This window comes from Antechinus flavipes, chromosome 6 (genome assembly GCF_016432865.1).
Source record: "Antechinus flavipes isolate AdamAnt ecotype Samford, QLD, Australia chromosome 6, AdamAnt_v2, whole genome shotgun sequence".
NCBI lineage: Eukaryota > Metazoa > Chordata > Mammalia > Dasyuromorphia > Dasyuridae > Antechinus > Antechinus flavipes.
This window is the reverse complement of record NC_067403.1, coordinates 107467021-107485044: the sequence shown is the minus strand read 5'-3', so window position 1 is coordinate 107485044 and position 18024 is coordinate 107467021. Positions and strand designations below refer to the sequence as shown.

Below are 18024 nucleotides of genomic sequence, written 5' to 3'. Positions count from 1 at the left end.
ATTTATACTTGTTATTTTGACATCTAAGGCCTTCAGAAATACAGTATTGACGTTGTAATGACTGCGTATTTAAAATTAGCCGGAGTCAGGAATTCAGGTTAAGGGAAAAATCTTCAATCTTTATTGAAGTAAGAGGTGAATAAGGATTACGATAGCAATATGGGCAAGAAAGATTGCAATAGCAATATGGGCAGCTGCGACAGGAAGCCAGCTAACAGAGGGAGATCTGAGCTGAAAAAGCCATTGCAATCCTAATGCAAGCCGTCTCTCCTTCCCCTTCCTTTTCCACTCCCCTGCCTCCACCCACCAAAATCATCATTTTCTATACAACACATCAGGATTTGCACAAAGAGTGGGCGGGGGCCATTCTTTCTCCAAGCTTATATATTAATAGAGTATGGTCCAATTACTATTTAGCCTCATGTGCTTGGGACCTCAGGGCATCAACTCAAGCCTCAGCCCATTACATAACGTATCTTTCCTTTTTCTCTTATATTATTCTTCATGTACTATATTTTCTAATCAAATTAAATTATGCCTTATCTGTTTTATGTTCTACATGCTTTCTTCTACCTGCATATTTTGGGGCATGCTCCAGTATTTGAAATGCTTCCCCAATCCTCCAGCTGTTGACAACTTCACATTTTATAAAATCTTAGCTCAAATACTATGAAACTTTCATTGGTTTCCCCAGTCAATAATGAAATTTCCCTGGTCAAACTGGTTGTTTGTGTTATTATTTTCCTAACTAGACTGATTGTAAGTCCTATGAGGAAAGGAACCATGTTTTATTTAGAGGCAGTTAGATGGTATAGTACACGGGGTGCCGAATCTAAACTCAGCAAGACTTCAATTGAAATGCAACCTCAGATATTTATTAGCCATATGTGACTCTGGACAAGTAATTTTACCTCTACTTCAATTTCTTCAATTATAAAATGGGGATAAAAATAATAGCTACTCTGCAGGGTAAATGAGATAATATTTTGTAGTGTCTATGCCTGGAATATACCAGGTGTATATAAATGCTTATTCTCTCCCCCTCCACCCTTTATTTAAATTACTTAACTCTACCTAGTATGCTTGAATAATTATTCTAAATCAAATGAATGTCAGTTGTTGAAGTGTTGAAACATGCTTTCAGAATTATCTTTTGTGAATTCTGTGAACCAGAGACCAAATCAAAGCCAGATTTATTTGACACTACACACGGTGCATTATTGGACACTTATCAATATGAAAGTAAATTAGAAGCACTGGGCTTTTTTGCTGTTGTTGTTGTTGTTCATCCTTTCCATTAGGGAACATTAAGTAATGCTGAAATGCATACATTAGAGAATTTTAAATGATCATTAGTATTTTCATTTTAACATTTAATAAAATTTCAAAATGTTAAGAATTCAATAAAAAAATTTAGCACCATCCACTTTCACAGTTCCATATGAGCAATCTCATTTAAATAATACTTTTTTTCCATATTCCATCAAACTTTTCTAATAAGTTTAGTCATTTGGACTAATTGGAGCTCAGGAAGTTTCTAAAACAGGAATTTAACTTCAGAGTTTTGAAATAAACCAAGCCCATTGAGAAGCCATTTATGCATACAGTCAACTCTCTTATTATTCTTGTTAATGGAGGGGAGGATGGAAATAGACAACCCATAACTGATTCAAGATTTTGTATACCTCAGATAACTGCTACTAATTTCATTCTAGGCCAGTCATTTGATCTGATGTCTAGGCTTGCTTACATTCTATCCCTAAATCCAACATTTATTCTGAAATACGGCTTAACATGGAAGTATCTTTGAGAACCCCCAGGAATTAAACTATATTGTACCAGGTGCTTCTCATCCCTTTCTGTACTCTATTTTCTCTAATGATTTAACATTTCTATTTTGTTGGTTTTATGAATTTATAAATAAAGCTTTTAACCATGGAATATTATAATCTGAATGCTCATAAAAGTATATAATTGTATATACCAGAATATCCCATCTTAAAATTTTTTAATTTATAGATATTAATAATTTTTTATTACTATCAAAATCACTTTTTGAAATTCAGTATGAAAATATTTGGGATAGGGATCTTATTTATTATGAAAAACTTTCTAAATATTAATAGTTAAATGTGTACAGCACCTTGAAATACTACATAAATGTTTCTTAAGAAATGTGTTATGTGGAAACAGTATATTATGCATGCAAGATGAATTATTTTTCTGTATTAATTAAATACATACAGGATACTGTTATCCAGACATAAGTATTAAATGGGCATGCATGTATGCTGGATATCTGCATGTTGAAATAAATATACTGGCTTTTTATTTGAAGGATTACACATTCAAATCTAAACCAGATATTTATTTGAATGTGACTTCCATATACATGTAAGAATATTGATTTCATTGCTTATTTGTTGTTGTTGTTTTAAAAATAATCTTGTCATAAAAACTGTGGTAATGCTTTTTTTTTTTTAAGTTTTGCATGTGGAGATCAGGAAATTCAAAGATAAACGCCATGAAAACAATAAAATTGTTATATCTTAATAAGTACATTTCTAGCTGGGTGCTCACAATAGTTAACATTATTCAAAAACAGCACATAATCTGATCTGGCACTGCTTCAAATCTGTAGGCAATAATAGCCAGCATTTCCATTTCCAAACAAGAATTCAGTATAGTTAGAAAAAAAAAAAATTGAGAAACTATTAGTGCTTATAGCTGGTCTTCAGGTACCATGTTTTCTATTTGGGTTAAAAAACATAAAGGATTGTTATTGAGAATATTTTCAAATGGATGGAATAATGTTAGTTTTTTTATATGCGTTTCATTTTTCCTTCAGTATTCAAATACTTAATGTAGATAGGTGAGGAGTTGTTGCCATACAGACATTGTATTTAAATAAATGCAGGAAAATTACTATACTGTCCATAACTTTGAATTTCCTACCTTCCATTGCATGTAACATATCAACCACTAACTATGGTAACAATCTATAAGTTCTAGCTTGTATTTTGCATGTTTAAATATAGTTTGAAACAATAGCAAAATAAAGCCTATTAAATCTAAAAGCGTTATAGTTATTTGTCTGCTATTAACAGTAATTGTCTATAAATATAAATTTTAAAGGACAGTCTTATTCATCTAGCCATGTCTGTTTTTGCCTTAGGGAGTGAACTACTTTATGTCCAAGGGCATCCTGGATGATTCACCAAAGGAAATAGCAAAGTTCATCTTTTGTACAAGAACACTAAATTGGAAGAAGCTAAGAATCTATCTTGATGAAAGGTAAAAATAAAAATTAGTTGGAAATTTAAATAATTTTTTTAACCACAGTGCTTCTTTACAACTTATTTACATTAGTCAGAAGCCAAGCTTTCCTTTAGATATAGATAATTCTTAACAATAAAATTCAATTAGAGTAAAGAATTCACAATGTCCAGGGAGTAAAATGAAATTAAGACAGAATGAAAAGTACTTTGGAACCAGACTATGGAAGGTTTTCTATATACCAAGATAAGGAATTTTATCTTTTAGACAATAGGGAGCCATTGAAGACTTTTGAACCGTAGAGTTATTAGAAAGATTATTTTTGGCATCTCTGCAAGAGAAATGGGATAAAACTAGAATCAAGGAGACCAGAAAATAGACTATAAAAGGAAAATAATCCAGAGAAGATGGGGACCTTAGCACAGAATGAAATATGCTATTCTTAACACATTATCTTGGGAGAATTATGTTCAATTTGCCAAATATAAGACCACTATAGTAAAAAATGTATATACACACACACAAAGAGAGAGAGAGAGAGAGAGAGAGAGAGAGAGAGAGAGAGAGAGAGAGAGAGAGAGGTTGTTTAAAAACAGGCTAAAAAATAAGAGCTATTGAGGGAGGTAGAGGACTTTGTTACAGATTACATCTTTAAGTGCAGTGAGAACTATTGAGTCAAAAATAAATCTAAAATTTCCTGCATGTATGGTTAGGGGAATGGCAAAACTAGCAGCAAGAACCAAACATTTTGATCATGTTGAATTAAAAGTACCAATAGAATTATGCAGGCAAAACAATTTGGGACTGGTTTTGGAGGTTGGGTAGGTGGAATTGGGAATCCTTCCAGAATTGATAATTGAGGCTTTAGGAGTGGGCAAAGCCATCAGAAGATAAAATAAGAGAGAAATGAAGGCTGAAGACCATCTAGAGAGAAAATAGTGAAGCAAGAAAATGAAAAGGAAAGAAAAATGTCTTAGAAAAGGAGGATAAGTAGAAAATAGTCATCATTAAATCCAAGAGAAAAGAGGGGGTCAAGAGAAAGTGGGTGGTCAACAGTATCAAATACTGTAGAGGTCAAGAAGACTAATAACTGAAAAAAGATTATTGGTGCCTTTGGAGAAAATCATTTCATTTGTACAAATGTACATTCCCCAGAATTAGAAGAAGAATGGATGAAGGGCATTAATGGAAGAGACAAATATCATTTCATATCACAAGGAAAAATATCATTTTATCAAGTAGATAACCAAAAATGGAGAGAGTAAATAAAAATTTTGAGAGGGTTTTAGGTGTAGATGATGTGAAAAAAGCAGATAATAACAGAAGGCCTCAGTAAAGTAGAAGGTGAGCTCATCTATCAGCACCTATGCTAGCAAATAACACCCAAGCTTTTATGAAAAAACCTTAGCCTAGGGCAGTTAGATGGAACAGCCACAGCACCAGCCTTGAAGTTAGGAGAATCTGAGTTCAAATCTGGCTTTAGATACTTAACACTTCCTAGCTGTGTGACCCTGAGCAAGTCACTTAACCCTAATTGCCTCAGCAAAAATAAAAAAATAAAGAAAGAAAAAACCTTAGCTCTATGTTTTCCTATTAATTAGTTTACTCGTATTCCATTGATAGCAGTATATAACTAATAAGAAATTTTCAGTTTCTGTATTGCCCATTTAGAAATAAAATTTGATATTTAGAGTAAAACATTTTAGAAAAATTATATAAAAATTTATAAAAAAAACTAAGAAACATAAAAGTACAATATAAATGCATACAGACATCAAAATGTTTATACAAGTATCAGACTCCATATGTCTATCTGATACGTGGTATATAAGAGATCCATTGTGGCCTGTTGTTTTGGTCCAATGTCTATAGCAGTTATTTTACAGTTTTACTCAGATTATTAATGGATGTGGAACCATTAGGATAATAGGGGAAGAGGTTAAGATTAAATTCAGTTCTGATATAATGAGAGGCTTAATGCATACTTCTTTGATCAATATACTCAATACTTTTCATTCATGTTACATATTTTTGCAGATAGAATTATGAAATACTTTGTGTAAGGCATTATTAAAACATACTCCATTGAAATAGTATACCATGTAAATATAATATTAGATAAATTCCATGGGTTTGGAAATTCCTTCTTGAGATACCTCTACTTCCTACTTTTCAGAGTTGGGTAGTCCTGTGGTATGGAATACTGCATGTTAAAATAATGGGGAGATTGATGTATTAATAGATATTTCCTTCTAATTTTTTAAAATTCCATGTTATAAGGGATAGCTCTCTGGAGGATACAAGGAAAAATTTAGGAAATATTAAGACAAAAAATAAATGATAACGCTAAGACATCAATATTATTACTGAATAATGATTTTTAAAAATTTAAAGAAAACCCTGTGAAAAACACTATACTGTACACTATACCCTACAAATCATTCATTATAAGCAGGTTGGATTTATGCCAAGGATATAAGGTTAGTTCAACATTAAGAATATAATCAATGTAATTAATCATAACAAAATCCAAAACATTCAAAATACTATGATTGTCTCAATAGAGTAGGAAAAAACTTTCACAAAGTGTAATTATATTCATTTATGCTAAAAACCCTACAAATTGGGGACCATTTTAATTTCATTTTAGGGATTTTATAATTTCAAAAAAGGGATTTTTTTTAATTTCATAAAATAACACATATGATGCTTGCTTTCAGTTTTAGATATGAGAATATGTTAGATTTCTTAGTAAACATATAAAACAAAGATTCCCAAAGAATATACAAAATGTACTATTCTAGAAATAATAGTGATAGCAGTAAAATAATAGAAAGAAATTAGAGTTGGACAAAGAGATGATAAAACTATCCCTGTTTGATGATAACTTAATGTGTTACTGAGAAAAATGTAATGTCCGGACTAGCTTTCTGGAGGATCTCAGGACCTGTGGGCCTTGGTCTTTAGATAGAGAAGTGATGAAGGCAGGAGGGGCACCAGAAGGCTGGTCAAAGATTGAGTCCCTGATCTTTATGTCTGTGTCTATGGCTAAGAGTCCTTTGTGTCTGTAGCTGAGAGGCTCTTTTCCTAGTCGTCCTAGCCCTTAAATACTCTAGTAGGATTATATTACTACAGCAACTGAGCATGTGCAGCCATTACATCACCATAACACATTAAGTATATGTTTAGAGAACCATTATTTCCCACTGAGTAGGTGCTTAGCTATAAGTACCCTGCTGTTAGTATCTTAAGTATACCTTTTCACAGTTTTTGACCCTCTACAGAAAATCCTAAGGAGTCAGCAAAGACTTTAAGAAAATAGCTTTGGGGCAGCTAGGTGACACTTTCTAGATTTGTGAGCAAGTCACTTAACCCCAATTGCCTCAGCAAGAAAAAAAAAGAAAAAGAAAGAAAATGGCTTTAGCAAAGTTGCAGTCTATAAAATAAAACTACAGAAATCATTAGCATTTCTCTATAATAATGACAAAATCCAAGAGACAATAATATAAAGTAAGTCTCATTCAAAATAACTACAAAATGCATAAAATATTTCAGGATTGGTCTACCAAGGCCCACAATATGCCTTTGTAGATTTAATCACAAAGTATTCCTTTAAAAAAAGTTTAAATAACAGAAGAAGTATTATTTGCTCATTGCTAGGTGTGCCAGCACAATGAAAATAATACCTGCAATGTATTTAAAAAAAAAAAAAACTCAATAAATAAGTTGTCAGAAGATTGGAATAGTTTTCAAAATAATTGTAAACTATTAACATTCATATGAAAGAATGTACCAAATCACTAATAAGAGAAATCCTAAATCAAGACAAAGTTGGTCATCTTACATCTAGCAAATTGTCAAAGATAATAAATGATAGGAATGATCCATATTGGAGGCTTGGTGGGAAAATAAATAAACTAATAACACTGGTGAAGCTGTGAAATCAGTGCAACCATTTTGAAAAACAGTTTCAAATTATGTAAATAAAGTGATTAAATCGTCTATCCTTTGACCTAGCATCAGAGTGTCTGCTACTAGGCATATGTCCTAAGGAGGTCATTGATAAGACAAAAGCCCCCATAAATATCAAAATGTTTATAGCATCACTTTTTGGTAATAAACAATTTGAAACAAAGTTAACCTCCACTGAGTAGGGAATAGCAATACAAACTTTGATACATGAATGCAGTGGAACATTACTGTGCTGTAAGGAAAAATATGACTAAAGAAGCATGGACAGATCTAGGTAAACTGATGAAGAATGAAATAAGCAAAGCCAAGAAAACTATATACAATGACGTAAATGGAAAGGAAAACCACAAACCAAAATTTAAAAAAACAAACATGACCCCAAAAAAGACATTGGACAAGGCAGCCCTTCCCTGCTCCTTTGCAGAGGTGGAAGGTCTGCAGTGTGGAAGGTTAATTGTATATATTTGTCATACTATTTGATTTTGCTGATTTTTCTCTTTTTCTTTTTTCTTTTCCTTTGAAAAATATTATTTGTTATACGTTAACTCTCTAGGATAGAGGAATACTGAAAGAAATTTTGATAATGTGGTAAACAAAAGATCAATAAATAATGTATTTTTAGAAACAGGATATCAATAAATTTTTTAAAGGGTTTAGTGTATCTACATATATATGCAATTTATTGATAAGAAAAGCCCTACAAAGATTGGGTTAGTAATCCTGTTTTATCTTTACATAGTAATATCTTAAGTATTTGGTTGCTAAAAATTGATTGGCATAAGTGTCATAAGTAAACATTCAATTAGTTAAAGAAATATGATGCTAATGTGTAAAAATAATTATTAGATCTTCTGTTGTATACAGTTTATCTAGAAGGTTCAAGCTTTTTGTATTTAAATTGTAAGCTTCACCATCTTTTATTTGTGCATATAGTTTTTTTTTTTAAATCTTTTACAGCAAGCTCATATAAATAATATCTTAAAATGTTTGTTTGTTTTTCAAAATTTGTCATTGTAAAACTTTAAATTGCTTAGCATATATTATAAGCTTGGTGGTTGTTTTGTTTACCTTTCACCTTTAGCTTTTGAGATAAGTTTAATAGTTTTGATTTCAAATAACCAAATATTTTCTACTAAAAGTTGGACAGGTACCTTTTTCATCAATACTTTTTTTTTCCTATAGTAAAGAAATGGAAACTAGAAATTTACTAAAACTTTATCTTTTTGTTTTTTTCCTAGGAGAGATGTCTTGGATGACCTTGTGACATTGCACAATTTTAGAAATCAGTTCTTGCCAAATGCACTGAGAGAGTTTTTTCGACATATTCATGCCCCTGAAGAGCGTGGAGAATATCTTGAAACTCTCATAACAAAATTCTCGCACAGATTCTGTGCTTGTAATCCTGATTTGATGAGAGAGCTTGGCCTTAGTCCTGGTAAGAATTTCCATAATGAATTATTACATTCCCTTGTTATGTCACAAAGGTTCACGCCCCAACTAATTAGATGCTAAAAAAGGTAAAAATTTTGTCAGAAAGTTCAGCTTTTATGATAGTGAACACAAATAATTGGTTTTCCAGTCACAGCTTTCTCAACATAAAGCTTTCACTGCCAGGGAAACCAACCATGAGAGTTTTGTAATAGACCAAGCATGAATGATAAGGACCTGCGATAGTGCCTTTCAGTGTGTGTAATGAAAGTCATGTTTCTCTGGAGAGTAAGGACATTTTCTGATTGTAGGCCAAAGGAGATCTTGTTCACTGTATTTTTTTTTCTATTTAATAGTTTAAATCCATTTCATTAACTTATGATGAGTGAAAACTGTTATTGGGATACAAGAAATGATAGTAAATTATAGACTTTGGCTTTGTGGGGTATGGTAAAGGATATATGCAGCACTTTGTAGGGGACATAGAAACAATTTTAGAGGTAAGCTGTATGGCATAATTGAAGGAATGGATTTGGTGAAAGTATATTTTTGAAAAGGTTGAGACCTAGAAACACTAAACAGTGTGTTCAAAGTCATGAAGATAGAATAGCAAGTGTATTTCCATTCAGAATTCAGTCTGTGCCAGACTCATTATTATATCATACCTATAATTGAAATCACTTTAATTAATGAAAGTAAAATTTTGATAATAATAGAAATAGCCACTTTAAAGTAATGTATTTGCCATTTCTTCCAAAGTTAAAAGATAATTCCAGAATACAAATTGCTTTTTTTTGTATGCTTACGCATAACATAGCATATTATATTCAGTAAATCTGATGTAGGCTTTGATAGATTGTCCTTATGTCAGAAAATTAAGTTGATCTCTCAGCAAGTAAAATATAATAGTTAACATTTGAATTACAATTTAAGCTTTGTAAACTGCTTTCCATATATATGAATATGGGCAGTACATATATTTATACATATTTATAAACAAAATCTCATTTATACTGGCCAATGAGACCTAATAATCAAATGCATTGATTCTGCAAAGCTGTTGATGATTTTGATGGCACAGAAATTATTTCTATTCTAAATTAAGAATTTTTGCCACTCTAAGGCATGTTTACAAATTAAACATCTAATTGAAAACTATAAAATTAGATTTTAAATGAGGAAAAGAATTTCCAGATATTCAATTGAGTAGAACCATATAAAAAACATCTGGATTTTTAAATTAAATTTCCATTTTAATCTATGGCATTGAATTATAAATTTGCAGTATAATTTGTCATTCCTTTTCTTCTACTCTTACCCCTAATAATTTTATTGTTTCTCTTAAGAATAGGTGCCTATAGCGAGTTACAGATCAGGATTGTGTGAAATTTTCTCAGTATGTCCCTAGCTGTGATGTTTATTGAATGTGCTTTGCAAAGAATACTTAATATAGGTGTTTGTACACATGTATATATTTTTAAAGCATATGGAAACACTGAATTTCAATAGTTGCCATACTGTTAATGATGTGGAGCCAGTTGTCTTGAGTATTATATATTTAAAATGTTTTTAATATTACAGCATATTTTCTTTAACAGAAAAAGTGAAGAAATCTTCCAAATGTATTTATAGAGTTACAAGTTTATATCAGTAATCTCTTAAATAGAATATATTAATGCACAACAAATCCTCATCACAAATTTTTCTTAATAGCAACATTTATCAATTAACTTATGTTTGAAAGGGCATTATGGAAATATATTTGGGATGCAAGAATTATTAGATTCAAAGTATGATTTATATCATTAATAAGTATAATCATACTTTGAACCTTGAACCTTTAAAATTCCAATCTGATTTAATATATATCTTTTGAAAAGAGATATTAAAAAATTTGAAGTAATTCCAGAATTTTATATTTGGAATTTATTTGTATTGAAAGATCTTAAGCAGTTCTAAAGTTGTTTTCAAATAAAAGAAATACCTTTTTAATTTGTTCCAATCATACTGTTGACCAAAACCACATCTTGAAAAGTTGTTAATAATTTCTGACATTTCTTTTTCTTTAGATGCTGTCTATGTACTGTGCTACTCTTTGATCCTGCTTTCCATCGACCTTACTAGTCCTCATGTGAAGAACAAAATGTCAAAAAGAGAATTTATTCGAAATACCCGGCGTGCTGCTCAGAACATTAGTGAAGATTTTGTAGGGCATCTTTATGACAACATCTACCTTATTGGCCATGTGGCTGCATAAAAGCACAACTGTTGGGACTTTAGTTTTGAAAGGTGAAAATAACTAAAGCTAACCAAGAAATTAATTTGTAGATATGGGGGTTACACTAGTGCTGGTCATTCTAACCTCTGCATACAATCAAGTGTATGTATACTACCTTTTTTTTTTTTTTTTTTTTTTTTTTAGTAATTTACTATGGGAACTGAAAGATTTTTACAGAAATTTTTCTTAATTTTCTTTATCATGTTTTGCACAAAGCAGAGTCGGACACAACCATTTAAGAATATTTAAGCTGACATTACACTAAAAATATGGTAAATTTGTGCATTTGATTTGCTTCAGAAATCTTAACCAGTTCCATTCTTTTATAAAATATCATATAATGTGTACATATTTAACTAAAGAGATTTATAATCATAATTATTTTATTGTATAGTATTTTAACTAAAGTTTTTCCTTTTCTCTCTAAAGTTGAGTTCTGAATTTCTTTACTACTGATCAGAGATTGCAGTTGTTTTCCTGAAAGCCAAATCTGACTTCTGCGTGATTCATTAATAACAATATTTATTTCATTTTTAAACTAGAAAGAAGAAAACTAATTTCTTTTTAATTTTATGTTGCATGTTATCTGTATATACATCTGTGTTTATGTGTATACACACGTAATTAGACCCATGATTTTAGGGAGACAGCATGACATAATAGTTAGAGTGCTAAAACTGGAGTGAGTCCTGCCTGTAATATTTTGTCACCTTAAGCAAGTCATTCAACTTCTTATTGACCTATATAATTCCCTAACACTATAAATTGTTGATTAACTGGTGATTAGCATCTATGGTAGGAGTTTCCATATTGGAAATTCTAAAACATAATGATAAAATCACTAGTCTGGTGCCATACCCCCATTGATGTACACACATATATGTATACATATGTATACAGCAACATAAAGATACACGATGGGTATAAATGGGTTGCAGCATATTATCAACCATTACTTTCATGCAAGAAATAGTGTGTGTCATGTGTATACATATAACTACATAATATATGTATATGTACATATAAGCATATGTTAATATCTGGAGTAAGAAAGATATGTTTTCCCCATAATCATTTTGTTATTTCAGCTTAACCACTAATTAAGCTAAGATACCGAGTAATATTTTTTTACCTAGAATAAGACATGATGTTTGTCTTCTTAGAATTTATATTTTAATAGCATTTAAATTTTTTGTTCCATACAGGTACATCCTGTGATGGAAAAAAAATTAAATCTTAAGATACTGTAACATTCTTATTCACTATAGATTACATCTATGTTTCAAGAATTTCTTTTCCTCAGTACTTGAATATAGAATAAAATATTCATTAAGTAGCATAGTAAATCTTTCTTGACTGTCTTTAAAATAGCAAGGGGTACTATCTTCTCTGAAATACGTTCTTGCCAGTAAGATTTCAAAAGGGATATAGTATTGTCATTTCAATCTGGTTAGGAAGTGAGCTATTCCAATTAATCAGATTGTTTTGGTTAACAGTAAGTTATCTATGCCATAAATATATTAGCAGTTTTTTAAAAATTGTATGTTAAAGCAGGAATTATATAGATCATAGCTTAATAATTGATGATTCAGAAAAACCCATTAGAATTATGAGTGTGTCTGTATTTATTGAGGCTCATCACTTTAATCTAAATGTTTCTTCCTCTCCTATCCTTACCTCTCCCAAAAATCTACATACAAAGATAAAAGAGATGATTCAGTTTTGTAAGATCACACTTATGAATTGGTAGATAAGTTTTTTTTTCTCTTATTTTGGAGGAATGGAAGAATAGGGGAAAAAAACCATTTAGATCAAAGTGGGGAACCTCCATTGTTGTCCAGATCTGGTCTACATATACACTCCAAGGACAGTGCTTTAATAGATAGCCACCAACAATAAATCAACATTTGATAAGTGCCTCATATTTCCAGATCCTATACGTGCATATTCCCTCCATTATTTCAAATCACAGCCATTCTATGCCTTTTCCATCTCTCTACCTTTTACCTGTTTTTGTAGACCTTCTTCAACGACAACCAAGGGCTGTCCATTACATCTAGTTCTTGCTGCATAAGTTACTTCTTTGTCTAGTAAGGTATTTCCTTATGCTTTCTTCTTATACCATTTCTTTCAGACAAGTAATGGTTAGTAATATATTGTATCCTACTTATACCCATCGTGTAGTTTATGTTGCTGCATTTTTTTTTTAATTCATGGGACTGGTATTCTATGTTATGTAGCTATGTAGCATCGGGAAATATTTTGTAGTAATAAAAGCAAATTGAAATAATTGAAAATGATTCACAGTTTCCCCCAAAAAAACTTAGTACACGCATATATTCAGTTTTAGACCCAGATTGGTGTATTCTGCAGGATCTTGATATATGTACTTGTGTAATAACACAATGTTTATCTTATAAAACTGCATGTCATAATTTCTGGAATACTCATTTTTCATCTACCCAGTTTTACTTAGGTAAATTGCTAGACTTGACTCTTTTCAGTGATTTCAGTTCATTTAAGAGGACCTATGTTATTGTAGAACTTGAAGCTGATTTAGTGGAAAGGCACTAACTGCAATCAAAGAACATGAATTTGAATCTCAATTTTGACATCAGACCAGGTCATATTACCTTCTTAGTTTCCTCATCTTTGATGTGAAGAGGATAAACTAGATGGCCTCCTGAGTCCCTTCCAGCTCTATATACATGATCCTTACAAACACAATGTCTTCTACAAACAGGAACACATATACAACCTGACGATCTGTAAAGAATCTCATTTGGCTATCTTAAAGACATCTCCTTTGGCTTGCTCCTGTTGAACTTATATTGTATCATTCCCTTAATAGAAGGTTCTCTAATTACATCAAGGAATCTTTTGTGATTGGAATATATATAGCAATTGTTTCAGTTTTGCAATATTAATGTCAGATGTGCTTTTGTAACCAGAAATTAACAGAATCTTCTGTCATGAAAATTATCCAAATTTGTTCCAAAGAACCTTTTATTTTTATGACTTAAGATGTGATTTGCTGTGAAAAGTCATCTGTCAGCACCTTTCTATTCCTTTCTTACATTTTCATTGAGAATACTCTATACTGTTCTCATAAAGATATCATGAAAGTAAGGAAGTAAACTCTTGGTTTAGTATTATAATTACATCTTACAATCAACATTTTGATAATGATAATTTCTGATCTTCTTTTAGTTCTTTAGGGTCATCCCGTCTTTAAATATCTTGAAAATTGATCACTGATTGCTTTTAAAATTGTTTTCTACTTCAGCGTTAATTTTTTTCTTTATATATTTGCTCAAGTCCTGGCTATTCTTCTTTATACTTTATCCCTTTTAAGTGACATTTTCTTCCCCCATAAAGAATGTTAGGTACTGAGTTGTTAAGACTTCGTATCTGTCTGTGATCAGGATAAACTTCTTGCAATTTCATCTATAAGTCTTCTTGGAATAACTAGGCTTAACTGGATCTCACAACAAGTTTCTGTATCTCTCTACTCTATAAGGTTTTCTTAGTTTATATTCTAAATTGGTGTTGCTCTTGATTAGTTTGTCTTTTTTGTTTTTTTAAAGCAAATATAAGGTCTGGCTGATGCAGTTTCTTTTCTTGTGGTGACATGGTACCCACTTTTCTTTTTTTTAAGCAGTTAAACTTCTCTTATAAATGATAACAAAAGATCAATGTCTTAAAGAATTTGTTTAGATCAGGTTGAAACTGATAAGTCCTACAATATCTTAATCATTTTTCCTAGTTTTGGTTTTGAAATTGATTTCAACCTTTTACTCTAATCTGCATATAAAGAGCTGATGGTGAAATTATTCCCATCAATGGTAGCCAATCATTTCCTGTTTTTTATGACCATTTTCATTTTCTTTAATGTTGTTTGGTGTTCGTGATTTCTAGCCTCTCCTGACTCTTCTGAGGAAAATATTTGAGCTTCTAATTTATCAGTCCTAACCTATATTTTCTGTTTTTCATTGTTCTTACCCATATTCATCTTAATAATGTAATCTTTGAAAAGCAAGTTTATGTTGACTTGGTTTGAAGAAACTTATATTCTTCATAGAATTTCTCTTCATCCTCTGAAACAAATGTTGGTACAGTATTGGTCATATTATTCTAAATGTAACATTAAATCATTGTGAAAGGAAATAATCTTGATTTTCAAAGAATAGAACATGAATGTCAGACAACTTGAATATCAAATGGAAGTGGTAATGATAGGTATCTAAGGTTTTAAATAAATTTCTAAAATATGCCATTTCTGCTTACCTGTAAAATTGAAAATTCCATAAGAAAATAAGCTTTATTACAAAAGCAATGTAAAACTTTTTTAAAAATCAAGCTAATAACCCAAATGAAAAGAATCCTTAATAATACGTTCCACGAACAGCTTTTGGTGACAATAACCCTAGTGTCCACATCCCAGCTGTACAACTGAGGACATTATTTGTCTCTATCCATATCTTCCTCTCTGCCTTTTTCCTCTGACTTCTAGGTTTTTCTTCCTTCTCTATATCTTTTCCCCTCTGCCTACATACTTTTTCCTTCTTCCTTCCTTCCTTTTCTGCTTTATCAACTTCTATATTTCTCCTTTCTCGTCTGTTGTGCTATTAAATACCCCAAGTAATTTTCTCTTTACTGGCTATAATGTCAAACCAAAGTGTTTTTATTACCACTATTTATCTCTGTCTCAGCTTAGTAGTTGAGAATGGTTTACAACTCAGGTTTGAAAGAAATAAAACCTGGGTTTATGCTTCTTATTTGTGTGTGATCTTCAATAGGGGAAAAAAAAAAAAAAAAAAAAAAGGCTTTCCAGCCCTACTATATGCAAGAATGATCTATACACATTCAGTTCAGTGATCTTTTTTATAACTACTTATTGTATTTATGTTTTATAAAAAATAAAAATGAAAATAGCCCCTTTAAAAGGACTTTATATTCAACTTGAAGGAAACATGTACACAGATATTTCCAGTGATCCAGACCCATACTTCTCTATTGTCAAACTCTAGGGTCACACAAAGTTTGTAAGAAAGGAGAACCTAAGAGATTAATATCACTCTTGCCTTGTTATTTTCATATACAATGTATCCTGGGAAATCTCCAACTAAACTCTGGTATCGAGGCTTCCAAAAATGTGGGTAATGGCCTTCCCATATTGTGTATAAGCAGTCAAGGTACTGAATAAATGTATATTTATCTATAGAAAATGAAGATAATGCAAAAGGCAGAAGTCCATAAATAGAAGGTAAACATAATTTACTCAGTAGTCCATAAGGTCCCTTCCAAGTAAGGCAGCAACCTGACATTTCAATAAATTCTCTCCCAAGGTCCTACATATTCATTCCCAGATTTCACGTACAAGATATACAAAGTGCTAATATCCTATTTTATGGTTATATACCTTGTATTCCTTAACTTTTACTCATTTATATCCAAGGAATAACAATAAAAATCCTGTTGGAAAAAGGGTAACTCATTTGAGATTTCATTTGAACCACTGGACATTTTGAACAGGATAATTGTGGCTGGAGTTATTCATAGGAAAAATTATTCTAGCAATTATATGAAGGCTCTGGGAGAGAGAAGATCTATTAGGCTGTTGTAATTGTCCAGACAGATAACATTGGAAGTCTTCTCGAATTGTGCCAGTTAGAATAGAGATGAGAGAACAGATCTGAGCTGCTGCTGAGATGAAATAAAGATTGGGTAAGTGAAACAGAAGACTTAGAGATGATAACTCCAGTATTTCAAACATTCGGTACCTGGTGAATGGCAGTGCTACAGACACACAAAAGGGAAAGTTGGGAAAGTTGTCAGGCTTACTTCTGGATACTAAACTGGGTAGTTTAAAGTGTTGATGGGATATCAAAGCCCAGATGTAGGAAATGTGGATCTGAAACAATGAAGAGGTTTTAGAATTTTCTGTATAGACAGAGGTAGTTAAGCAATGAAGTAATAAAGTTTGGAAAGGCAGTGTGTAAGGGAGTTTTCAGAGTTTCTTAAGCTTTTTTTCACTTGTGACCCCTTTTTTTCCAGAGAAATTTTTACATGACTATCCAGGCATGTAGGTATATAAAATAGATAAACTGATAATAAATTATAATTTTGTGACCCCCACATTCAGTTATGAGATCCCATATGGATTCATAAAACATTTTGAGATGCAGGTTGCTATAGGACACTCATATTAAAGCTTTGGAAGAGGATACAGAGCCAATGCAAATGGAGAAGCTGTATTAGTTTGAGTCATAAATCTCTGTTGGGAATCATCTATGATCATTACACAGTTTTTGCCAAATATATTCATGGGCATTACTAATTGTTAAACTACTTTTTGTTTTCCCTAACCAGCGTTACATGAAATTTAAACTAAGCAAGATACTCAGAAACACCAGAAAGTTTCTTAGCAGTATGCCTAGCATGTGATCATTTTTCACAAACTGTAGTTAAATTATTTTTCATGATTTGCAAAAAGATTTTAAATCTTTTAGTATGTGTTCTTAAGTATGTCTTCTTTACACACCCTGAATTGCACTAATGAACCTTAGTTTATAAACAAAATAGGGGTAAATGAACATGATTTAACTTTTCTTGAGCAGCTGGGTGGCACAGTAGACACAGAGTCAGACTTGCAAAAAATATAGAAGAGTCAAAAATATAGGCCCAAACACTTGCTATCTTGGTGACCCTTAGCAGGTCACTTAGCCTTCCTTGGCATCCCAGTTAGGGAAATAGCACCTGTTTCCCAATAAGTTGTAATAATATTTGTAAAGAACTTTAAACACCTTAAAACACTATGTAAACACTAGCTAGTGTTAGCTCTAATTATTCCTGCCTCTAAAATCTACAAAAATAACTTCACTGCAATTATTTTATTTTACACTGAAAAAGATTTTAGTACATCACCAATCCAATTCTTCCATTGTAGGCCATGACACAAAATATGTGGCTTTACTTAAATTCTCCTAGTCTCAGCTGTTTGGGTCCAATATAACCCAATCCAAACAAATATTAAGGGCTTGTTGCATTCTAGGTATTGTACTAAGCAC

At 31.5% G+C, this 18024-nt stretch overlaps 1 protein-coding gene across 3 annotated transcripts in view; it reads left to right on the top strand.

Moving 5' to 3' along the window:
* Positions 1-15732, top strand: part of FBXO8 (F-box protein 8) — a 54305-nt gene extending 38573 nt beyond the window's left edge. For all 3 annotated transcript variants that reach the window (XM_051965933.1, XM_051965931.1, XM_051965932.1), the window contains 3 exons: positions 3176-3294; positions 8487-8683; positions 10746-15732. In XM_051965933.1, the coding sequence (XP_051821893.1) occupies positions 3176-3294; positions 8487-8683; positions 10746-10933 (504 nt within the window). In that variant the 3' untranslated portion in view covers positions 10934-15732. The remainder of the gene's footprint in view (positions 1-3175; positions 3295-8486; positions 8684-10745) is intronic.
* Positions 15733-18024: the final 2292 nt, after the last annotated feature.